Source organism: Aptenodytes forsteri, unplaced genomic scaffold, assembly GCF_000699145.1.
Source record: "Aptenodytes forsteri isolate BGI_AS27 unplaced genomic scaffold, ASM69914v1 Scaffold1, whole genome shotgun sequence".
In the NCBI taxonomy this organism is placed as follows: Eukaryota; Metazoa; Chordata; class Aves; order Sphenisciformes; family Spheniscidae; genus Aptenodytes; species Aptenodytes forsteri.
The window spans coordinates 881610-906836 of NW_008795035.1; the positions used below are offsets into that span (position 1 = coordinate 881610).

The 25227-nt window shown below is 39.2% G+C and overlaps 1 protein-coding gene across 2 annotated transcripts in view; it reads left to right on the forward strand.

Annotated features, from left to right (window-relative positions):
• The window catches only part of FAM214A (family with sequence similarity 214 member A), a 49145-nt gene extending 27938 nt beyond the window's left edge, over nucleotides 1–21207 (forward strand). For both annotated transcript variants that reach the window (XM_009276468.1, XM_009276467.2), the window contains exons 2-12: nucleotides 4294–4478; nucleotides 5323–5525; nucleotides 5973–6098; nucleotides 6372–8226; nucleotides 8732–8848; nucleotides 9812–9891; nucleotides 10703–10811; nucleotides 11666–11824; nucleotides 13709–13777; nucleotides 14347–14546; nucleotides 19960–21207. In XM_009276468.1, coding sequence (XP_009274743.1) covers nucleotides 4294–4478; nucleotides 5323–5525; nucleotides 5973–6098; nucleotides 6372–8226; nucleotides 8732–8848; nucleotides 9812–9891; nucleotides 10703–10811; nucleotides 11666–11824; nucleotides 13709–13777; nucleotides 14347–14546; nucleotides 19960–20113 — 3257 coding nt within the window. In that variant the 3' untranslated portion in view covers nucleotides 20114–21207. The remainder of the gene's footprint in view (nucleotides 1–4293; nucleotides 4479–5322; nucleotides 5526–5972; nucleotides 6099–6371; nucleotides 8227–8731; nucleotides 8849–9811; nucleotides 9892–10702; nucleotides 10812–11665; nucleotides 11825–13708; nucleotides 13778–14346; nucleotides 14547–19959) is intronic.
• The last annotated feature ends 4020 nt before the right edge of the window (nucleotides 21208–25227 follow it).

The following is a 25227-nucleotide window of genomic DNA, read 5'->3' on the forward strand; positions in this document are numbered from 1 at the left end:
TGTAGTGGACGGGGGAGGACAAGGATTTGAAGACTCTTTATGACATCTCTGGTTAAATGGGCTTTTCTGTTTGTCCAGAAGATGTAGCAAATCAGTCTTTTTTGAGGTTGGTATGTGCAGGAGGCAAAGGAAGATGAATGACGTGCCTCCAGGTTTCAGTTTTCCAGTGTTGTATGTTTTGGTTTATGTGTAGTAGCTTCAGTCTAAATTTATATTTTTCTCTTTTTCCGTCCTAGAGTAGTCTGACATTTGTTGCTATCTCTTGTGACCACCTGGTCAATAAACTTTAGTTTCAATGTATTGATTAAAGGGCTGTAGTGCCTTGTTAACTTTAATCCCTATGTACTTGTGTCAACTAACTGGATTTTTTGCTATTTTAAGGGGAATAAAACCCAGACGCTGCTGGGATGCATATTTTATGCTATATACTTGCATGTTCCATTGCTAGAGATGAAGCAGAACAATAATAATATTTATATAGTCAGATTATAGGATTGAGGTTATTCTATGCACAATATATGATGTGTGTCTTAAACAGGGCTGGTTCATAGACAATAGCAAACAGCACACACACAGTAAGACTTTTTTTAACTAAACACTGAGTTTGCTGTTTCTATAAATCTTTCCACCCTTGTCCTCAATTACATCAACTTGCATCATCTGTGTCTGTTGTATAGGAACAATTACCAGGCTTCTCAATATTTGTAGTTTTTTTTCCCTTTATGAAAACTCTTAGAGGTTGCTAAATGATACAGAAATCTAGTGGAGCTAAAAAAAGTCAATATGCCACATGAACTTTGTAGGAAAACGTATTTCTCAATATCCATTGCTATTCATGCTTTAATTTTTTTTTTTAAAGTCCAGATCAAATAGCTGGTTTGTTACATTGCTGACATAATTTTGAAGTGTTGGCTCTGTCTTTATGATGCTGTTATGAAAACATAACTCAATACTTGCTGTTTATCATCCTTTAACGAGATACAGTTTTTATTTTGAAACAACATCGTGTTTTTGTAACCGCAGCCAATACAAATATGTCTCTCTAGCTAGTTGGGTCTCTTCTTCCATCCTTAAGGCAAGAAACTGGTTGCTTCTGAAATAATAGGTCTGATACAGGAACAGAGGCAGTGTTTGCAAATTGAACGTAAAAGTAAGTTTTATCTGTTTGCATAAAGTAATATCATGTATGTATTCTGAATCTTGAGTAATGATTATTTCAGATTTATTTACCTTGCTTTATTCACTAGGTCTTACTTATTTACTAGATTCACTGGATCTTGCATTTGGACATGCTTAAACTGTCTGTGGCTTGTTATGTCAATTTGTGATATATAACTGTGAAGACACTGAGCATTTTAAGGATACAATACAAGCTTTGGTATCAGATTTTTTTAATGCAAAAAGGGGGTGGGCTTTTTGCCTGAATCTAACCAGCTCAGCAGAAGCACTCAGGCCATAGGATTTATCTATTAATTTGTGTCCTGTCCAGAAGCTTTTGATCAAATATGGATTCTTTCTAAAAAAGAGAACCAGATAATAGAAGGTCTACTGCTTCACATGGTAAGCTGCTAATGGTAATTAAAAGGCATGTCTATTTTACTGTTACTTGCCATTTATAATTCCCTAGTGTATATTTTCAGGTATCACATTTTACTGTGCACGTTTCTGTTACAGTAAGAAGGCGTTTGAGATAGGATCTGTCTGCCTAAGCACGTGCAGATCTTGATCAAGCTCTTTAATTTTTTTTCTTTAAAACCATAGATGTTTTTACACATTTTAACTATTTTACACATATTTACATATTTTACACATTCTCTTAAGGATGACTTTTCCTTCTGTTTAGTCTGCTAAGCATGAGGCAATTCTTGTTTAAATTAATATCGCTCCTGCTGAACAGTTTCTAGATTTTTGGAACTTCTGTGTCAGAGTAGGAAAAAATACTCCAGTAGTGATCCTTCCTGCTGTGGCCTTTGGACATATATGAAGATGAGCGTGATGCTTGTGTTAGCAGCAAGATAATGCTGCAATTTTTTTTTTTTTTTTGTCAGCTGTAATACCCAAATCCTTTTCAGAGTCTTTCCAAATCCCATTTCCCTATCCCTAAGTATGCCTTGCCTATTTTTCAGCTGAAAAAAAATTATAAAATTGCAGGTGCCTAATTTTGTAGGTGATTCATATCACTACCTAAGTGTCTTCTCCTCTCTGTTATTTACCATTCCTTTAATCTTTCATGCACCATTTATTGGCCATTTTCTGCCATCCGTCAGATGAATGACCATTTTAACTCATGCCCAGATGATTTAATGTATCGTTCACGTGCCGTATGGGGTCCTCCAGCATAATTCATCTATCCTCTGGCTTTTCTTCTGCCTGAGGGCAGGCGGTGGCCAGATGAATTGTCTTGGCAGCACCCTGCTCTTCTGGGGCCCGCGGTCCCTTCCTGGTTGGGGTGCTCCCCAGGGCGGGGGACAGGCAGCCGGCATGGGCGGCTGTTTCGGAAGAGCACCTTCCCAGCTCCCCCCCCTCCCCCCGGAGGATGGAGCCACAGGACTTGTGCTGGTTGTGGCAGTCCAGCACCTGGCACCTTTTCATAGATGTGTGCATGCAGATGTGGCATGTACGGTGCAGGTCGGGAGTGCCGTACCACTGGCCACGTGTGCCATGGACAGATGTGGGTGCACGGCGGGAAGAGGGTCCTGGTTATAGCCCGTCCCTGCCACCCAAAGCTGCTGTGTAAGTGCATTCCCTTAAAAAGGGGGAAAAAAGAATCAGTAAAGATGAGGACTCCTGTGCAATGAACTGAATTCCCTGGCAGTGGGCTGACTTCTCTTATTTACCTTATGTAGATCCCTCAAAATAGTCTGTAAGCCCTGGGGTCCGTGGAGTACAAGCCTGGGCTAGGCAAATATGTACATGCAAAAGCTAGTTTTATACACTTTACAATTTGCATATACAGGTAATTGCACATTTAGTTGGAGCTTTTGTTTCATGCATCCCTTCTTGTACGTATCTCTCAAGTCTGTCTTGCCATGTTTGCCAAATGCTTTGCTATTAGGGAATGAAGACAAAAAAAGAATTCTGAATTCTTTTTTTTTTTTCAAGTGGAAAGGTATTTTATGCATGGTAATCAAAACATGAATAGAAATTAACTCTGTCCCTGTGGCAGTTTTGTTTTGGTGGATGACATAGGACATTTAAGCTAAAATTGTGAAGATGTCATGTGCTTTTGTTCCCCTGAAGCATAAAAATGAAGGTAAAGAACTGCTGCCAGCATTGCCTCCACCTGCTTTTCTTTGCTGCTCTTAAAATAGACTTTGAAGTGAATGTATTTTCGCTTTCTCAGAAAAGAGATTTTTCCGTAACCTCTTGAGTAACTAAATCATTTTGAAACTTAAGCATCTCCAAGCAGAGAGAGGAATGACACGATCTGGTTGTACTTGAATCTGTTTGAATGATGTGTGACATCCTCATGATGAGGGAGGAGGAGGAGAAGGGCGCTTTACAAAACACCATAAAATCAGGCGACTGGTGCATCCTACCTCTGCGGGAATCGAGTGTGCCAGAGTAATTCATGAAGAGCAATGCCAGCTGCTGCTTTGTCTACGGAGACTTGTTGTGTTTTAATTCTGTGCACAAGTTTAGACTGACCATGGTACAAAACAATGAATACTCTGTATGTTCCTTGGGAACCTTTCCTGTGTGTTAATGGTAACTAAAAATGGACCTCTCAAGTAATCCTTGCTCTCAGCAGGAGGGACTTGCAATAAGAATCCTAAAGAACATTGTGTCCCACTTTCTCTAATAGATGTAAATCTTTCTATTTTTTTTCTTATTCAATTTTTAATGTGTTTTATGATGTATTGTGGCTTCTCTTTCTATGTGTCACATGATACTAACGATGCCAACTCATACTGCCATCAGACTTCTCCCACTAGAGCCCAGGAAACTTTTTTTTCTTCTAGAGAAGCTGTGATCCAGCTGTGGTTCACAACACAAACAGTTGTTTCTCAGCACTGCTGAAATCTGGTGGATTGACCAGTTACTACGTGAAGCTTTCTTTAGAGTATTTCTAATTTTGGCTGCTTGTAGGGACAACATTATGAGATGAGGAAAGATGTTTTGTGGTGGTACAGTAACTTGGGCCTTATGGGGAGTGCAGCCAGTCTGATACAAAGATCCATTTCCCATAGCTCTCGTTTTAAGTGTGAATTCAAACAAACTGTGGGGTCAGCCAACAGCTGAAAGCTTGTTACACAGTAGATGTCATTATTTTTTGTCTTTTTGAAATGACAGATACTTTGGATGAATACTTTGAGTATGAAGCTGAGGAGTTCCTGGTCTCCTTGGCCTTGTTGATCACCGAAGGTCGAACGCCCGAGTATTCGATCAAGGGCAGAACAGAGGGCTTTCATTGCCCACCGGCACAATCAAGTCAGCCACCAACAACTAAGCATGAATGCAGCGACAAACTGGCTCAGGTATGATGGTACCCACTTCATTTTAAGTGTCGTGGCGTGCATCCTTGCTACCATGATTAAAGTCAGCCGAGAACCCCATGGTAGATTCACAGTTAAGCATGAATAACAATTGCTTTCTGTCAGTCCTGCATTTAAACGAGTATGTAATTCAGTATCGTACTAATAATAGATCTGTCCTTAAAATGAGAGATCATTAAGCCTTTTATCCTTGAACATAAAATTCTGCACGACTATCTGAATGCAGTACCTATTTGAGTCTTTATTATGCAAATGGTGAGTGCTATACTTAGCATTCTTGGTCTGGTTTTTTTGAGAAAATGTAGGCTGACTTGCCTAACTTTTTGTTTTTCCAGGTATTCTTGAAAAGTTAGTCATTCAAAAAACACGAGCACATCAAATCTAGCTAGTCTATTTGGGGGTAAGGTTGGAGCATCCCATCTCTCAAGTAAAAGTTCCTAAGTGCTGTGTGAATTTAAGTTATTACTCATGCAGAAGTTAGCCTGCTCCAAGACACAGAATTTATAAAGGTACTGCTTGAGTGTGTCTATCCAAGAGGATGACTTGTGGAGAGAGAAGTACAAGGTAGCAAAGTATAGTGGTTGGGGAAATGTATTTTTATGAGCTCTTTTAATTTTCTACAGAAGTTGCTCAAACGGCAACCATAAAGGATTTGTTAATTATTTTTCATTTAATAGCTCTGGAATCTTATCTCTGATTTGGTGAAACCTAGTTTACAGAATTTGACCCTTACCCTTTTCCAGTACTTTGGAACATGTTTTTAAAGTAGGTTTAAATCTGGCTAGTGTTTTTATGGCTTGCATATGTTGACTTTTCTTTCCCTCAGTGTCGTCAAGCCAGGCGAACCAGATCTGAGGTTATGCTACTGTGGAAGAACAATATTCCAATCATGGTAGAAGTGATGCTACTTCCAGACTGTTGCTATAGCGATGAAGGGCCCACTACCGAGGGGAATGATTTAAATGATCCTGCAATCAAACAAGACGCATTGCTGTTAGAAAGGTGGATTTTGGAGCCAGTTCCTCGACAGTAAGTTGGATATTAGGATTAGCTGATAGTTGCAAGAATCTTACCATATTGAAGTCCTTAAAGTAATCGGTTAGTGGGTTTGAACTGGCTCTTTGCCATGAGAACTGATCTCAGAAAACCACTATTTACCAGTGAAATCTAAGTATCTTTTAATCTTCGTCTTCCTGTACTCATACTTTCTGCACATTGTGCGCTGCAGAGTATGAAATGCTCCTAGCTGAAAATGGTCATTTTTATACATTATTTGTTATGTTAAATTGTATACGTTATTATGTGGATAAAAACAAATCAGGCTCTGTAATCTTAAAAATGTTTGAGGAGTTTCATTGTTTTGCTCAATTCGGCTGTGTTTTATTTTCAGAATGAAGATCTGAAAATGTTCTAGTTCTAATAATTCTCTGTGTATATTCTTACCAACATCCATGTGTTTCTCTTAATACATTTTAGGAGCGGAGATCGATTTATTGAAGAGAAGACCCTTTTATTGGCTGTTCGCTCTTTTGTTTTCTTCTCTCAGCTAAGCGCGTGGCTGAGTGTTTCACATGGTGCTGTTCCCCGAAACATTCTATACAGGTACGTCTGGGATGGAAAAAAACCTCATTTGCTGTTCACAGGTTGTTGCAACTTGTCTTAAAACCATTCTTCCCTCCTGTTTTCCTGTTTGCTTTCAGAAGGTGCCACGTTGTTGGCCCAGTACTTTGGCGGTTGTATAGGATTCATATACTTCGCAAAGTACAGCAGCTGCTGGTCTCTAGTGCTTTTTCTTAGACATTTGTGTTATGAAGTAGATAAATTTAAGACTCTTCATTTAGATATTTCTGTAAATGCCCTTCTGTATTGTTTCAGGGTGAGCGCTGCAGATGTGGACTTGCAATGGACGTTCTCCCAGACACCAACTGAGCATGTCTTTCCTGTTCCTAATGTTTCTCACAATGTGGCCTTGAGAGTCAGTGTCCAGTCCTTGCCCAGACAATCGAACTACCCAGTTTTGACCTGTAGTATTCACACCAACCTTAGCTTTTACGAAAAGCGAATGCAAGAGCGTAAGTTACATCAGCATAACGATTCCAGTGCGGCGCAGCAATGCAGTACGTCCAGTCCGCAGCGCTTCTGTGGGAAACAGACTTGGACAATGACACCTGAAGGCCTACTTAATGGAAAAAAGACGCCTGAATTTACTACATCTATCAGAAATTTAAAACTTTATCCATCTACCGGACTTGGATCTGACTTTGGGGCATCGCAGTCTAAAGTTCAGTGCTATAATGCTACAGCAGACAATAAGACACAATCTCATGAAACACCTGTCAGAACTTTTAAATCCTTTTCTCTAGTTGATTCCCGTGTTTCGAATAGTCATTGCTCTCATCAGCCCACAGGAGAAACCAATCCTTTAATAGGCTCTTTGCTTCAAGAGCGACAAGAAGTCATTGCAAGGATTGCTCAGCACTTGATTCACTGTGATCCAGCTACTTCACCAGTTGTTGCTGGACGTCCATTCAACATACATGAAAACAGCTCAGCTACACAGAAAGCTTTTCGGAGTACTTACGAAGACGAAAACTTGCCAAGGAAAGGCAAGGAAACCTCCCCTGTTTCTATTGCCAACTTAGACAATGCAATACAAGAAGATGGTGGTGAAGGCAAAACTAGAGCAATACCAGAGATGCCACTGCTCGATGCCCGTGTTCCAGTGAACCACTGTGGCCGTCAGTCGGCAGGAGAGAGTAATCCCCTGATCGATTCTCTGCTCCAGGAGCGGCAGGAGGTGATAGCAAGGATTGCCCAGCACTTGATTCATTGTGATCCAGCTACTTCTCATGTTACTGGACGTCCATTCAAAGTGCATGAGACTAGCCCAGTTACTTCAAAAATTTTCCGAAGTACATACGAAGATGAAAATTTGCTGAAGAAAGGCAAGGAACCGTCGTCTTTTTCTTTTGCTAAATCCGATTTTTCTTTGTTAGAAGACAGCAGTAAATCAAAGACGAAGACACCTGATACTCCTATCAGCCCTTCTAGATTCGATGGAGAATTGAAGGCTTCTCTGAAACTCCAAGCAAGAAGAAAATTGGTTTTAACAAAACCCAATGAAGCTGTCCGAAATGCATTTCATCAGACTTCAAATAAAACTTCTCATGCATTTACTAACATTCACACGTCGTCATCATCATGTATTAAAGAAAATAAATCTGAATTGCCAGATAAATTGGAAACCATACATTCTGGTTATGCACAGAAAGACCAGATAACCAATAGAATTAAACAGTATTCAAATTTCAGCAGCATTGATGAACAGATTTGCACAAATAAACTTAAAGAAAGAACAGTTGTTAGTGAGAACAACGGCACGGACAGTTTTAACAATTTACAGATAGAAAAATGCAGAATACTTGAAGGTACAAAAAAAGCAACTGTGATGCAGGTATCTGACTCTTTGCACAAAAATGAGCTCAAGTGTTTAGATAAAGACTCAAAAAAACCAAATATTTATGAGCAAAATACTCAGCTTATTAGTATTGAAAATTATTTAAATAAAGACCATGACAGTTTCAAAAACAAAACCAAACAAGATAAAACGAAAACTGCACATGATGAGAATGAAGACCCAATAGGCCTTGATTTCCAAAGCACTTCTCAGAAGAAACCTACAGAAGATGGCGTGGTTAAGTGTGAGCGGCTGAAGAACCCAGATGTGCAGGTAAATACACAGAGGAAAAGACCAATTCCTATAGCTGCTCGTAGGCAGATAGCTTGTGCCCTATATCTGCTAAGGACCAATGTGAAGAGGGATTTAAGTCTGACTTCGTAGGAAGCAGCATGTTACTGTTGTCTTGGTCTGAAGTAACATTTGGCTGGTAGTGCCTCCCCTGTGCCTTCTTAATTATAAGTTTAACATTGAGAAGAACATTGTCTTATTCTGCTCACAGTGATAGCATTACGAACGACAGTTTCCACAGGCAGTGAGGCATCCTGTTCTTTTTTAAATATACCAGCGTCTGAATATGGTATGTGATCTTTAGTGAGCAGTCCGTGTGATTGTAGATTGAGCCAAGGGGGATTTATACTGAATATTTCATAATATGCTAGTGGGATGCAGATCTACCTGGTTCAGAAGTCTTCTCCGTTACAGCAAGCAAAGTATTACCATGATAGGCCATTGAAATATCCCATTGATATCTTGAGTAAATTTATTTTGCTGACAGAAGGCACCGTCTCTAAAACACACAAATATATGGCGGAAACATAATTTTCGATCCTTGGATGGAACTTCAACCAAGGCTTTTCATCCCAGAACTGGATTGCCTCTGCTTTCAAGTCCCGTAAGTTATCGCTGAAATTATAACTTATCTTTTAAATGAGAAAGGAAGTATTTTGTTCTTCTCATATCTGTGTATGGTAGAAGATTTGACAAATTACCTAGGTGAAGTGTGTGTGTTTACTTTCAGTGTCAGAGTGAATACTCTTGCAAGTGGAAATTTGAGAGTTAACACTCAAATGAAGTGGAACAATAATTTTGGAAAAGAAAATATTAAAGAGGTAGTTGTTGAGATCCTATCAAGATTAACAAAAGGTGACATTAGAAAATTCTATGGCAAAAAAATGCTTCGGTGCTATTTTAGAGCACAAAAGAAAGCATTTTGAAGATAGGTGAAGATAAGTGTAAGCTAACATATTTTGTCATTTAAGAGTTTTTGTGTGAGTTATTAATACCTGATTGCCTGTGATTCCAAAGCTTTTGTTTCTGTGAACAGTTTGTACCATAAATTCTTCAGCAATCAGAGATGTCATTGAATGACTAAGTGATACAAAGCTGCTGTAGTAAGACAGAGACACTGGGGAAGCGTTACAGTTCTTGGTAGGTTGTTGGGAGTTTTAGAGAAAAAGGCAGTCCCAATCAAAACTACTGAAGTAGTGATGTTCTGTCATCAACACATGATATGTTTTATTTTTCAGTGCTTGTAAAGGCTGTCATATTTTCGGGGAACTCAGATGGAAATTGTTACAGCCTGTTTATTAGTAATGTTCTGTACCATTCCAAAGAGACGTCAGCCTCTTGAATGAGTCTTTATTTAAGTACTTCCTGTTAATCAGAATTTAGTCTTGTCTTTAATAATTTTAGAATTTTCTTCGCTAAGCTTAGAACGTATAGGAATTACTCTCTTCTGCTCTGTTTTAATAATTTTGTAATGTCATGAAAATTCTTGCCAAACTTGTGCTTAGTTGGCAAAATTGTCCTTACTGGAGGTACGGTTTTCAAATTAGCATCTTCTTTCCCTCTTGAGGTTCCTCAAAGAAAAACACAGTCTGGGTGCTTTGATCTGGATTCATCACTGCTGCAGCTGAAATGTCTGTCTGCAAGAAGGTATGTTTTATTTACCAGAAACTTTAAGGATTTTTGGGGAGACATAATGCATGTACATACCTGTATGCAACAACAAAGCATGTTAGCAAAGACAAAAAACGGGTGTCTTTCAAAAGAATCCTTATTCTGAAGGATTGCTGACCCCCCCAACACCCCAAGTTGCCCCAGGGGTCTCCAGGTTAGCACAGCTCTGGGACATAACCATGGTACAAGAGCTGCTGCCGGGAAGAACTCTGTCCTGTGCAGGGGTAGGCATGCTGTAAGATACACTTGAATTCTCAAACAGAAAAGATAGTAATCGTTGACTCTTCTTCAAATCAGTGTTATTTTTGTGTTATGTTTTGTTCTTAGTGTTGAACGGGTTAAACATTTTTTTGCCGTAACTTGTTCAGAGAACTTAACTTCTAAAAGGGACTGACCGTGACCATACATTAAGTCACGCAACATAAACAGCTTTTAGTATGGTAGTTTGATGTTGGAAACTTCAGGATATGAGACAAAAATATCTGCATACAAGAGAAAATAATCTGATACTTTGGTTCCTGCTAATGGAGTTAATGAACAACCTAAAATTTTATTGTCTTTATCCCTTGTAATGTAAAACTTGTGAAAGTATTTTTTCAGTTAACTAGAAAATGTTTTGCTGAAGTATTAACAGGGAATGTTCAACTGTTACTTCTTTAGGACAACGTTTTGTAATACAGTAAGTAAATGATTCTTTCTAGAGCTGCTTATACCCAGAAGACAAAAGCAAATGTGTTTATCCTTTATGTTTATTCTGTCTTTTTTTTTTTTTTTAAAAACCAAAAAGCCCACAACAGTGTATAAACAGAGACAGTGATCCGGAGAGCCATGGGAAACCTTTTCTAAGTTCTAGTGCTCCACCAGTAACAAGTCTTAGCCTTCTGGGAAACTTTGAGGTATTGCATATTCTCTAGAATTCTTGTGGTATTTTTAGTATTCTTCTGTACTGCTTTTAAAAGTGAATTACTGTGAATAATTCCAGCCTGATTCCAATGTAAAAGTTCATAATTAAACTGAATAAAACTTGTTTTAATTTCCAGCTGTAAAGGCACATATTTCATACCCCAGACATCTTCTGTCTCGGAGATTCAGATACAACGGGTTGCTTATAACTTATGTTTCCCACTATGGTCAAGTTAGGAGGTGTTCTGTTGACTTAAATGAGATTTAACAACCTGTAATTGTTCATGTTTATAATGTATATACCTAGAAAAAAGGATTTACATTTTCACTCTTAAAGTCTCCTTAATATGTCATAAAAGCTGTGTTAAATCAGCGTGGTAAACAGAACGTATTTGAAGTGTAGCCTCCACCTTTTCACTTCATGTAGCATATCAAATATCAACAACTAATAGCTGTTGTGTTAACAGGTTGTATTGTACTCCATATTTGTGAAATATGGAGTGAATGTGTTGAGGAAAGTTACAGATTCTAGATTATTATTTTTTTCAGATAGTATATGTCAAGGAAAATCATGCATAGATCCTGCTGCAATAAAATTCTCTGTGGGCTTTTGCACCAGTTTCAGTAGGATGAAGACTGGATTTGGATGATGCATTCTCTTAAACCAGTATCATCTTGCTGAATGTTCCGCTGTTCACCGTAATTTCTGCCTCAGTGCTGATTTTGGGCAGGTCACCTCACGAAAGACCCGAGTTCTTATATAAACTTGTTTCCTGTTCGCCGCTTAGTTTTGCTATATTTTATTTGAGGCGTTCCCAACCTAAGCTGTATGCGTTTTGTTTTTCAGGAGTCTGTCCTGAATTTTCGCTTAGACCCGCTCGGCGTCGTGGAGGGTTTCACAGCAGAAGTGGGAGCAAGCGGAGTCTTTTGTCCCACGCACATGACTCTGCCAGTTGAAGTGTCATTCTACAGCGTTTCCGATGATAACGCGCCCTCTCCTTACATGGTAAGTGTGTGGTTGGGTTTATTTTAAATAAATGCTGATAGGTGGAGGTGAAGAACAAGAGCTCGGTGAGTAGAGGGTTCAGGAAGTGGGGATTTGCAGGGACCTGGGTTATTTTCAGCTGCTTATGATGGAGTTCTCCTGTCCCTTCTTCCTTTCCCTAACTAGTGCTTTTCCTCCCGCTGCTCTGCCCCACCATCCAGCTGCTCTCATCTTGGGATATTGAACGTATTTGTCTCCCTCCACACCGGAGTGATCAACCCTCACCATCTCTTTTTATCCGTCTAACTTAAAATAGGCAGTGAGGCAATAGCTGGACTTAATGGGATACATTTTGTTGTCCCAACAAGCAGCTGCCCTGGGCAACTAACCGCTCTGCCAGCGAGTGGCTTAGGTGTCGGCCAAGGTACAATCACTGATGGAGACCTTAGACTCAGAAGTTATTCAGCCCTTTCTTTTAAAGCAAATATTGTCTGAGCTAGCGTGACACGCGGCACTCTCACAAGCTGCATGGTTTGCTGATGTTCGCACTGACACGGTATTTGTGTTCTCGGTATCCGTGTGCTAATTCTGTTCCACATTTCTACAATGACAGCACGGTTTTTGGATGTCTAAGAGTGCTTCCTTGTAAAAAGCAAAAGATGTCTTGTATGCTAGCATTGAATCAGACGGCTAGGTTTGTTCTGAACGCCTGTTAAGGAACCTCAGTGTTACCTGGGTGACAGATCTAATTTGTAGAGGTTTTCATATGTGTATGTCTGTCTAAAATATGGTAAATAGTCTGTTTAAACATGTAAGTAAAGCATTGAACATCTGATTATCCCAATATTTAGATTTTAAATTCATAACACTTTTCATATTTCTGACCTTCTGTTTTTAAAAGTATTCAGAAAATGAAATGGCTTTACGAGTTATGTTTGAGTAATAAGTTGAGTTTAAACTTGTATATGTCTTCTTTTAACCACTGCAAAGAATATCTATTGTTTTGCTTTCGTCTTTCTAGATTATTTCACGTGATTTTCCAGGAGGTGAAGGGATTCTGATATTCCTCAAATGGTTAAAGTAGCACTGCTTATTTTCCTAGCTGGGTTTCATTGTTTCAGGCTTTTCCACATGCTCTAAATGTGCTATTATGGCTGAGTCTCCCAGGATTAATACAACATTTGTATAGTGCCTCCATCATCAGAAACATTGTTTCTGTTTGTATAGCTAGTTTCTCTGCTCTGGGGTCTTTTTTTTTTGTTTGTTTGGGTTTTGGGGTTTTTTTGTGAAGTTCAGTGCAGTGGGGTACAGCAGTTGGGCCCTGCAGGTTAGTCAAACGTGTGCGCTAGGGCAGTACCCTAAGGGTGGCCTCAGCAGTGGTACAGCGCCGTGTGGGACACTCAGAGACGCTCCACAGATCACAGCTGGTACAAAAGCAGATGTCATCGTCGCTAAAGTTTGGATTAGAATGGAAGATTAAATGCATCTGCTGCCTTTGGAAAGCAGAAATCAGTTCTGTGGGATTTGGAGTATTATTGGTGCGATTGTAGGTGACATAAAAATGAAAGGAGGTGACAAATCTTCCATTTTAACTTACAAGCCGTTTTGAAAAGAAAGCTCTATTTCGCCATAGCTCCCTGACTGCTAGTTTGAAGGTGTGGAAACTTGGATCTTGTTTCAAGAGGAGAACGCACCCCGTATTGCACAGCTTTTAATGACCTGCCAAAGTATCTGTAAGGCCCCTGCTGTTGATTTTTAACTGCATTGTAAATGCATTGCCTTCTCTATTTTTAGTTGTTATGCATTACTGATTGTTTTTTGAATAAATACAATTACATGAATAGAACATTTTTATTTGTTTATATCTCTCCCCGTGAACTAAATGTGTGTCTTTTTTTTTTCTAGGGTGTAATTACTTTAGAGTCCCTTGGTAAAAGGGGTTATCGGGTACCGCCTTCAGGAACAATACAAGTGGTACGTACTCAGCAGATACGGGTGCCTTGAAACCACTAATATCAAGAAAGTCATGCAGAGGAGATGAGGTTATTGGAGATGAGCATGAAGCTAGCAGTGGAAATGTGCATCTCTGTAGGTACTGTAGTTATTCAAAGTAGAAATCTGTGTGTAATTTGTGGGACAAAAAAGACTCCCAACCTTTGAACCCATCTGTGCTGTGAAGAGACTTAAAATCAGTTACTGAAGAGTCAGAATAGTTGGGGACGCCGTGGCTTTGAAGAAGTAATGGAGAAGTAATTAGGCCACAGTCCAAATTCTGAAATCCTTCTGAAGGGATTAAGATTAAATACTCAGTTGTATCTAAATTTTGTAGCATTTTAACGCCACCTATTTTTTGTAATAAAATCAGAAAGTAAATCACAGTCATTGCTTAGAACCAACGATCTGCCTCTTTCTTTTAAGAACCCAGTCCAGGGTAACTGGGCAGGTGGAGTTTGTGGGGGGTTTGGGGGTTTTTTTGTTGTTTGTTTGTTTTTTTAAATTTGTCATCTCTAAAGAGTATTGTATTGAACTGTTTGTCTTTTCAGACCTTATTTAACCCTAACAAAACTGTGGTGAAGATGTTTGTGGTGATCTATGATTTGAGAGAAATGCCAGCTAATCATCAAACATTCCTACGGCAAAGAACTTTTTCTGTTCCTGTGAGACGAGAAATCAAGAGAACTGTCAATAAAGAAAATAGTCAACAGACTGAAGAAAGGCTACTACGCTACCTCATACATCTGAGGTAAGCTCCTCGGAGTTAAAAAAACACAACAAAACAAACAAACAAAAACAACCAAAAACCAAACAAAGAAAAACACAAAAAACAAGTACCTGCCAAAATTTATCTCATGATTTCTTTCCCAGCCAGCCTGTCTGTATACAGACTTATTTTTAAAAAAGAATGCTTTTACCTTGGTCTTTAAGCTAGACAGTAGAGGAAGAAGAGCTAATAAATAATTTGGATTCTTCTTGGGAGCAACAAAGTTAAAATATAAAGCTCTTTCTTGGCATTGAAGTATTTTGTATAGCCTTGTAAAGCTTAATTCTTAGCAAGAGACACATAGTTCTGGCTGGATCAATGTACTTTTTCTGGGGTTACAGGAAAGAGCGAGTGTGGATGTTACATGGGCAAAAGCCAAAACTAAGGATCGATGTAGGGAAGGTGCCCAGTGTCTTACACACATGCCTCTTCACCAGAATAGCTTGTAATATGAAAAGCATTCTGAGTCACTCCTAAAAATACAGCGTTTAGTGGTAAAAAAGTAAATACCTGGTTTATGATGCAATATGGCTGATAATGCCTTTCACTTTATAAAATATTCACACAATCTTCCTTATTACAAAGCACTGCCTGAAACCAGATACTGTGCTGCTGCTCTCAGGATGTTCTGGAGACTGCAGTTCGAAACAAAGGAGGAATGATGGATATACTCTGTCCTTCTGCAGTTTGCAGACTTTTGCCTGCGTTATTGCAGTAAACAAACCACATACGTGCAGACCCAGTGCTTTCATTGCAGCACTTGGAAACCCGACGGTGGCTGACATTCTGAAGTGAGCAAGCAGAAGAAAACCAAATCTCTTACACTTTTCTCTTTAACTTGTTGTAGAATTACTTCTGGTACATATTATTTTCCCTATTTAGTGGCATTGATTTCTATCCAGCAGACTTTTGAAACACAACTTTGTCTAGGGCAGTGATTCTAGGCCAAGCTTCCCTGTTACGTGAAAGTTGAGAGTCATAAAAAAAGTGTGTTGGTTTACTGGAGTGTGAAAATAGCATCACGATGAGGCTGTTGAACTGTGTTTTCATTCTGAATTTTAGCCTGGATTGAAATTCATCCTTTCAGGCCACACTAACTTGCCATGTCTAACTTAACCACCTTCCAAAAATTTTCTTCTGGGGTAAATTCTGAAAAAGAGGGTGTAGCCCAAATAAAAGGCTCTATTCATGTGTAATGTTGATCTAACTGATGCAGAGGAACTGGGGACAGGCATCAGCTGCAGAGGTGGGCAAAAATCTGTGGCCAACCGGGTCTGGTGTACAGGCACAAAGAGAAGTAGACTTGTATCCCCTTTCAGTTTCTGCTTGAATGTAGTTTGTAAACTTCTTGTAGACAGACCCAATAATTACTTCTATTTGAAGGCAAACCTGCTTTCTTCTCTGTCATCTTTTATAGCTAGAAGTCTTCTAGCTTCCTATTTCTGATACCTGCTGAGAGACAGAAATGTAGCAGTTCTGATGCTTCTAGTGTTGAAGTATCTGTACAATTTAGCTCAGCTTTCAGACCTCTGGTAGGGATCAGCTCATGGATTTATAATGTGTAATTGGAAATGCATCCATTTCTGGCTGGAAAAACAAGCTGATAATTACGATGCTTAGCTGCTTGCTTTGGAAAGTGGATACCTGCAGAGTATGCCAGAAGTTTTTTGCTTCAGAGATGAACCCAAACAGTGGGTTCTTTCTCATAATGGAAGAACTGCAAAACTCTTTGAAATATTACAGTAGTTTATGTCGATCTGTCTTGTGGTTTATTATACAGAGTACTTCAGATTTTACAAAAGACTCAGTTGTCAATCTAGTAGCCTTTTTTACTAAAGATGGATTTTAATTAGGAGAGCTTAAAAAGTCTTAGTAGTATATTAATTTATATGTAAGTTGGTTTTAAATCTTCATTTTTAAAAGCAGCAATGTTTCCTCAAAACACGTTTTACTGAAAACCTATATACAAACCTAAAAAATTTAAACTATTAAGATTTTTTGTTGTTGTTGTTGTTACTCAAGTTGGCTTAGAACAGCCTTTCAGTTTTAGTTGAAGTAGTTGTTGAAAACAAGCATCTTAAGCTTACACGTTGAAATTTTGCTCAAAAAAACAAATGAAGTCACCACCAGTAAGCTGCATTGTGGTTGCATCTGCTTGCGAGGCCTTAATCACAGTTGTCAGCACTCACATTATGAAAGCTTCTTTTCAAGTGGTAATTCAGCAAAAATGCTTGCATAGGTCTGGAACTTAACATTGGCGGCCAGATTTTCTACAACGCTCTTTTAAAGTGTCAGATTTATTGTGTGTGCAGCTTCTGCATGCAGTTTTGCATGTTTGAGATACTGTTCAATATGCCATTAGGCTGTATTTGTACCCACAGCTACAGATATAAAACGCAGCTTGCACGGACAGCAGAGCTTTATTCACTATAAGAAAATCAAGGATTGCACCTACAGTTTAAGTCGTTTCTTGAAGATGCTTTGGGGATAAATTTTTCGTTGCGTGTGAAGCAATGATTTTTGTGTTGTAATTAAATCTACGTGAGCATAAGAGCTGTGAGTCCAGCTCTGCTCACACCTCGTCTCTGCCCAGTGTTGTGAGTGTGACGCCCATCGTTGGTTTCTAGGTCACATTCTGGCACCCCTCCAGAAGGCAATTAAACGGTTAACCTGCCCACAGCTCAGCATTTTTCAAGTTTTTAAAGCTTGGTCAACAGCTTTAGTTACTGACATGTTGCCTCTTTTAATTGCATGGAGCATAATTGTTGTTGCTTAACAGCTAAACAGGGGTTGTTACTGAAGGCTAGGTGGAGGGTAAGCTTGAAACTGGTTGTTAAAAAGTAGTGATTCCTCAAGGTGTTGAGAAACTTTTTTTAAAAAATATTTTCCTAATGTGGCATATGATACATTTATTGGTGGAAGCTGAAGATACCTGCTATTACTGATTTACTAGTTGCTTTTTGATCTTTCTGATCTCTCAGCATTTGTATCCTTGTCCTAATGATTTTACTTACAGATTTTATAGGTTGTGGTGTATAGTCTTTTCCACTTGCAAAACATGGTTTGCTACATCTGTTTTTGTGATCATCCTGCTATGTCCTGTTTCTGTGGCTTACTCTGTTCTTTGTAAATTCTGGTGGCCTATAAAATATATATATAAAGGCTTTTTGTGCTTGTATTTGTCATTTCTTCGGTAACGTTTATCACTTTCTTTCCTCTGCCAGACTTTCTAGCTCATCTGGTATTTGTGTTTAAGCCCTCCTGTATTTGTCTATTGATACTGTTCCCGGGACATCACCTGTCAGAGACCGCTGTTGTGTTTTTCTTGATTCCCTTACACAAAACTGGTGGAGCTGCCACAGCTCTGGAGCCAGTCCTGTGCTGGCTACTCCATCACCACCCCGCGAGGGTGTATGTAACGGTTGTCTCTTGATTGTGCCAATGTATTTGCATGTATGAGAAGCAACATTTCTAAATTCCAATTACTATGACAAACATTTCTCAAAGAAAAAAACCAGGTGATGGAAGCAGAGATGAGAAGAATCCCCTGAACTCTGTTGCTGTCTCCCACTCATGCTCCTTCAATCTTTGTGAAATGTCATGCTCAGAAAAGCCATGTTACAGGGAAGCATTATTTACTGGGCAAAGGGAGTCTTGCAGGATTCTCACTAATAAAAAATAGTAAGCTTGAGAAGTTTAAAAATAGACCTCGCTAATTATTTTCTGATAGATTCATGTGTAAAATGGGGATTGAGCTCCAGTTTATGATGGTGCTTTGATAACTAGATCTATCTATTCTATATGAATTAATTTCATACTTTTGCTGCAAAAGATCTTTCAATAAAATTTTTCATTTTAAAATGTCTGATAAGCTACATGCTCAATTAACTGTTTGTGGTGTTCACTTCGTCCCTCACCTCTTTCACTCTTCCTTCTTGTGCTCTCCTCCAGAGTCTTAAGATAGAATCTTCTCCCCTTTGCCTACCAGGTAAAGGGCTTTCACGCTGACAGCACCGAGCAAATAAATAGTGGTGGATGGGAGCTCTGTGGGAGCCAGTAGGAGCCTTCTGCTGGACCCCGCCACATTTAATGCCCTTGACAGCTGTATCTAGGAGAGGAGAATTTTCCTTTGTCTGGCTGTGGGGATGACTACAGGCTGTTCTGCATCACTTGTCTGAGCAAAACGGTGGCACAGAATCCATTTCTACAACCTGCCTGCCCCACATGATGAAACCTTGATGGATCTTCTGTGGTTCTGTCTTTCTCCTTCCTCTCAGAGTTTCAGTCTGATTATGGCTAGGTTTATTCTAGAGATACTACTTTTGCTTCAGTGGGGTCAATGAGTAAATGCTTATTAAAAATCTGTGCCAGTCGTAATACATGTGATAATACAGTGTGCACTGCGCTCTCAGCATTTGTAACGGTATCATGTTGTCATTACAATAGCGGTAGCTTTTCTGTTTCTATTTCTATTACAGTAGCAATAGCTTTTCTCCCTTACCGTGGCATAGTGATAGTGACGTTCAGTTCAGCTGCCGTAAGAAATGCCCCTTAGGCTCTCCTGCCTTTCCTGGTTGAGGGAAGGAAATGAAGGAGTTTCCGCCAGATGAAGACTATAGAATACAGTTCTCCGAAATGCAGATCTCGTCTCTCTATCTATAGTTGTTAAATCTCAGGGAAAGTGGAACTGGCACATTCCTGGCAGGTTTGGAGGACCTGAATTAGGCTGTTTAGCTGCAGCATAAAAGATAAACGGGCCCAGGAATTGGCCGCTGGTTGGGCCAGTGAACTATAGTCTCTTTGAAATAGCTCCGTATTCTGTGTGAAAAACTTCTTTCTGTCTGCCTGCAGAGGTCCCCATACCTACTGCTTCTCGAGTTGGACTTAAATTTGGCATGTGGTATAAAGCAGTAGTAGACTTCTTGCTGGTGCGTTCATAGAGAGCAGTGAAATCTGTCTGTATGATAGCTGGCACTGAAATATATATTTGATATGTATATATGCCTTTGTTGATATTTGAACCTTCCCTTTTGTGTGTGCTTAGGCCACCCTTTGGGCATTTCCAGGAGTGCTCACTGAAGAGCACTTTCAGCCTTTCTAGATTGCTGAGAACTTTAATCTCTAAAGTACATAATTGCAGCGTGAAGTTCAAATATTCCATGCCACTTTCAAAGCTGTGCCCTACGCTGGTGATTAGGAACAGAACCTTTAAATGCCGAAGGAAACAAAGTAGATTGAAAATGTTAGGTTATTCTTTCTTCTTTCATTTTAACTGACTAATTTTGTATGTTCAAATGTTTTTTGGCCTTAATCTTTTAAAGGAACGCATTTAGTTCAATAGTATTTAAAAATGAATCTTTTGCTTTAGATAATACAGATATTTGTATCTTTTCAGGTTCCAGAGTTCTAAATCTGGAAAGATCTACCTCCACAGAGATGTAAGGCTCCTATTCTCTCGGAAATCCATGGAAGTTGACAGCGGCGCTGCATATGAACTCAAATCTTACACTGAATCTCCAACAAATCCTCAGTTTTCACCAAGATGCTAGCAAACAATGGCAAACTAAAGTATTCGTTTTACTGTTGATTACTCCTTACAAGTGAAGATCGGTAGAGGTGACAGTATAAAGTTTAAGTCTGTAAAGGAATGAAAATAGCGCTCAGGAGAGAGAAGGTTCTTATGTGATCCTGGACCAGTTTTTAAAAGGTTTCTGGAATGAGCTTTGTGTATTCCAAGTAGACTGGAAACATACTTAAATCTAATCTTTTTGTACTGTTTAAAACCACTTCATTGGATGTGTTGCAATAGCAAATTCCCAAGTTAGTTTAGTGTTTACACTTTTTATTTTATTTTTCAGTTATTTAATATTTAATGTTTCATTTAATACTCAAGTGATGTTTGTCTTTAGTGTTCTAATGTAGCATAAATCCTATGTAAAATCATACTATGTATTTTTGGCATTAATATTGAAATCTGAAATATATACAGATGTCTTTAATCTGTGTGATGTTTTAAGTGATATTCATTTAAGTTATTGAAAATGGGGACAACAGGTGAATTTCCATAACATTTCATACTATGCAAGCATTTAGCTTTCTTCTTTTTTTCTCTTTAACGGTACCCTTTTCCTTTTTTTTCTCACATACAGATTCAGTAACACTTGCGACCATAGTGCAGTTTGTTTATTCACTTACTCATGCATTCAGATCATTGGTTCGATTCATATTTTGCTCCCTCAATTTCTTTCTTTCCTTAAGGGCCACTTTCCTTTTGCTTTCTGTTACTAGTTTTTCTCACATAAAATTCCCGCCCTCCCCCATTTGATTTCTCAGATTGTGTTAAAGGATGTACTGTGCAAAAAAATTAGTATTTATATCTTAAATATATGCAAAAGCTATGAAACTTGTACTTTTTGTTTTATTTTTAGATAAGGAGGATCTTCATGTAATCCTAAATATTTTTATTAGGCCAATTCCATTTAGGCCACTAGGTGGCCATAGGAAGTTTTATTAAAAATGCTACATTGGGCATATAAATATTTTCCCATATGTGTGTGTATTCCTAAAACAAAACACAGTCAGATAAACAGTTTATGCTAAGCGTGGAACTGAGAGAAATAAAAGTTAGAAGCATTTGATTATATTTGAGGTATATATTTAATAACGAAAAAGAAGCTTTACAATGTTTGCCGAAGATCTCGGAGCGTCTCAACTGTCTTACCTTGGTTTATATGCCTTTCTGTACACCGCTGCCGGTTTTCAGAGTGCCAGTAACATGAAAGGTGACCTTTGTATTTGGGAGTATAACACGCTTATCGGATGAAGACTCCGGAGAAAGAATGAACGTGCGTCTTGTATATTCAGCACTGCCCTTAGATGAGAGGAGAAGTCAGTGTATCGTGAAATCTCCAGGAAGTCTGCCAGGGAAAGTAAGGGAGACCAGACTTTCCAGATTATACTTATAAACTGTCCTGTATATTCAAATGACTGTTGCTACAGAAGGGCAAAGCTCAGGTACTGCTGAGTCCGTTCCCCACTTCAGCAGTACTTTTCCCTCTGTTACACTAGGTTTTCAAAGGTTAGCTAGCATTTATTTTATACAGACTTGGGAAAAGCTGTACAGGAAGAGATTGTTTGCAGTTTCTAGTCATTTGTGTGCCCTGTAAAACTGAGAAAAGGTTTCTTTTGGTAGCGGAAGAGTCAAATCCAACTGCAGTTGTACTGTGTACAGAACTAGGATCTAGACTAGTGTTATGAGAATGTGTCCTAGTTTCTTTGTAGCTACTACTGAGTCATAAGCAAACAGCATGTATCCTCAAAGTACGTACTTGTGCCATGGTGCACATCTGCTTGCATACTTGATGAAAAAAAGGATGAGAAAAGAACACACTTCTAATGAAAAGTCACAATTCACCTGTAGTAGATTGACCTTTTATTTTGCACTGACAATATGCAATGTTTGTATGTCTGTATCTTGATAACTTTAAATGACTTCTTCAAGCCATCCTTTTCTCCCTTCAGAGTAATATATTAATTTGTTTTGAACAGCAAAGAAGTGTGGATTTTGAGTATGTGGTCACTACAAGTCATGTCTAGGAAATAAATTTGTACTGACTTAAATAGTCAAACTACGCTTAGTCCCTGTATGGATTCAGAATGAAAGTGACCTTAGATTATCCATGCACAACTTGATTTAACTAAGTCATTCTCCATTTACAGCTTGATCTGAGTTAACACTTTCCATTAGGGGGACACCTGGAGAAATGCTGAACGTTCGTAAAATATGAACTGAATCCCACATGACCTTCTATGCATAGGTTAAGAAATGAGACTAGACTAATTTTTGAGAGGTCATTTGCAGCTTTTCTTTACTCCTCAATAGGCTCAACCATATAGAATTATTTTTGACAAATGTTTCTGAGCAGTTTATGAGGGCCTCCAGTGACGGAGGCTCCAAGTAATCTCTTCCAGTGTCAAACTATACTTACCACGAGAAAGCTGTTTATAATGTCCAACTAAGTCTTGCTGTACTTGAAGTCAAATACTACTTGGCCTTTTCACTGTAAGCAAAGAAAACAATTTAGGTCTTGTATCTCCCTTCTCAGCCTTGTTTTCTATATCTAAGACAACCCCAGACTGTTCAGTCAGCCTTGCCTCATAGATTTTATTTTCTGCACCTCTCATCGTTCTGGCTCTTTGCTTTCTTCTTTTGGTCTGAATCTGTCCTGAAGTGCCTCAAGCTGGACACAGCATCCCAAGCAGGGCCTCTCTCTGCCAATCAGACTGGAAGGATTGGTTGATAAGTCTTATGGATTAAAGTCCTCTTCATACATCCCATTATAATACTTGATTTTTCACTATCAGATGTCAGCTTGCGTTCATCTTGTTATCTGGTATGACAGAGGTGTCCTACCTGCTTGTTCCCAATATGGTAGCTTTCCTGCATGTGTCGTTACTGAACTTCATTATTCCGCTACCCGAGATCTGATCTGCTGTCTGAATCTGAATTGTAATTATTTTCCAGAGTTCTTGTAGCTTCTCTTACTCAGTGTAATCCACTAGTATAAATAAAGTTTATAGTCCATTATCGGGGTCACCAGTGAAACTGATGAACAATATTGGCCCTGGGTGTGAAACCCTACTGAACACAGGATTGCTGTTTGAACAATTGATAGCATTTCCACCAAAACTTGCATCCACCGCATCGAAGTTTCCTCAAGTTAAGTTTCCCTAATTTGCATGGGGAAGTGTCGGAGGCCTCATTAATGCCAGAAGGTGTCTGGAACTTCAGCCACCTTCACCTACTTCTCCACATGGTCTGTTTCCTTTTCGTTAAAGGAAATACAATTGCATGAAACCCTTGTTCATAATTGTGAATTCATGTCTAGCTACTCGGTTTCTTTTGAGTGCTTATTTTAGATGATTCCTCAGATAATTCTTGATTAGACAGCTTAATTATATAGCTTGTATTCTGTCATCCCCTTAAGTCCTATTTAATCGGCCTCCTGGAAACCCATTCATTTTCTACAGGTTCCTATACAGATGAGACTGGAGATTGCTTCAGTCAGTTCTCCAAAACCCTGAAGGATAACTTTTCAGCCAAGTTGAAAATGTTTACCAGATAAGGAAAGAAATAACTGATTCAAGTATCCTATAAACCGATCTTTCCTTATTCCAGCTTGAGGTTGTACTCCGTTTGTTACACTAGCTATCTTGACCATGCCAGACTGAACAAAAGAAACATTAAATCCTTTGGTCTTTACAAGGTTTGTTCAGCAATTTTCAGTAATAATTCTGTGCCCCTTTGTCTTCGTGATCTGCTTTAGATGCACATCCTTAAAAAATTGACCTAGTTTCTATATGTTGCTTTCTTGTATTTGAGGCCATTGAAGAACTTCTGCTTTTCCTGAGGTTCTTAATTTACTTCCCATCCTTCCTCTGCACTGTATAGTTTAACGCTTGTTCCCTTAAAGAAATAGTTTCATTAAGGAACTGCCGAATCCTCAAGACTGTGTTTTCCCTCACATTAATTTCCTAAAAGATTTGAAAGAAATTCCTGATGCTTGCATTCTTGTCTGCTGTCACTGCTTTGCTGTTCTGCTTCCTCTCAAAATCTATGAACTTCATCCTTTTCATGATCATTCTTCTATGTGTTGCTCTGGTTTTTATACCTTCAGACCATTTCTCCCTGGTTTTGCTAGAAGCAAATGTCGCACACCCACTGTTATCATTGCTTTTTCTATCATTAGGAAAAAAATACTCGCTAGTGTCTTCTGTGATTTTCCTGTGCGATCTGTCCTGCTGTACCCCTTCCTGAACGAGGGATATGCACGTGCCTTGAGCTCCCTACTACCGCACAATCCTGGCCTCTGGACGAATCTCTCAGTTCAAAAAAACGCTTCCAACTACTGGTTTCGGGGGCTTTTAGTAAAATTCAGCTGTGGCAAAATCGTTGACTTTACAGCTTCTTTTTGATTGGGAGCCTTTTCTGACCTGTCTTGGTCTGTCTTCTGGACCTTAAACACACAAAGCCTGTCCTTGCCCATCCTTCCTGAGCTGTGCTCGAGCTGGTTTACCACACGTGCGGGGTCTGCAGGGTGGAAAGCGTGTGCTGGTTCTCAGGCGGAGGGCATGCTGAACACAGGTGGTACACCACGGTGGGAGGGCTGGAGGTCAAAATCACGGGGAAGCGGTGTAAGATAACAGGAAAAGACGTTTTGTATAGGAAAAGTGGGAGTACACATTCATTTAGCTGAATATTAAGTAAAATCTGTACCTTATTGTTCACATAATCCCCGTATTCAGGGACCCCTAAAGATTCACTAACGGTGAGCTATTTAAACCCCTCCCTTACGTTCTTAAAGTCTAAGGGAGCCCGAGGGAGGTTATTGTTCTGCCCAGAACCAGACAGTGAAAAGTAGATGGGGAGGGAAGAAAATACTTCATATAACTTGATACCACGCTGTTAAGAAGCTTCAGTGGACTGAGACCTCCTGTCCCGTCTGCTGCCGCCTGCCACTCAAAGAAGATCCTCAAGCAAAGCCGCTGAGGACTCGGCTCCTCCTGTTTTGTCTGTAAAAGTAGCCAAAAGAACTAATTTTAGCCAAGCAGCAAAGGTCTTTTTTTCCCCTTTACCCTGACGTCGGGCCGGGGAGGCCGCGTC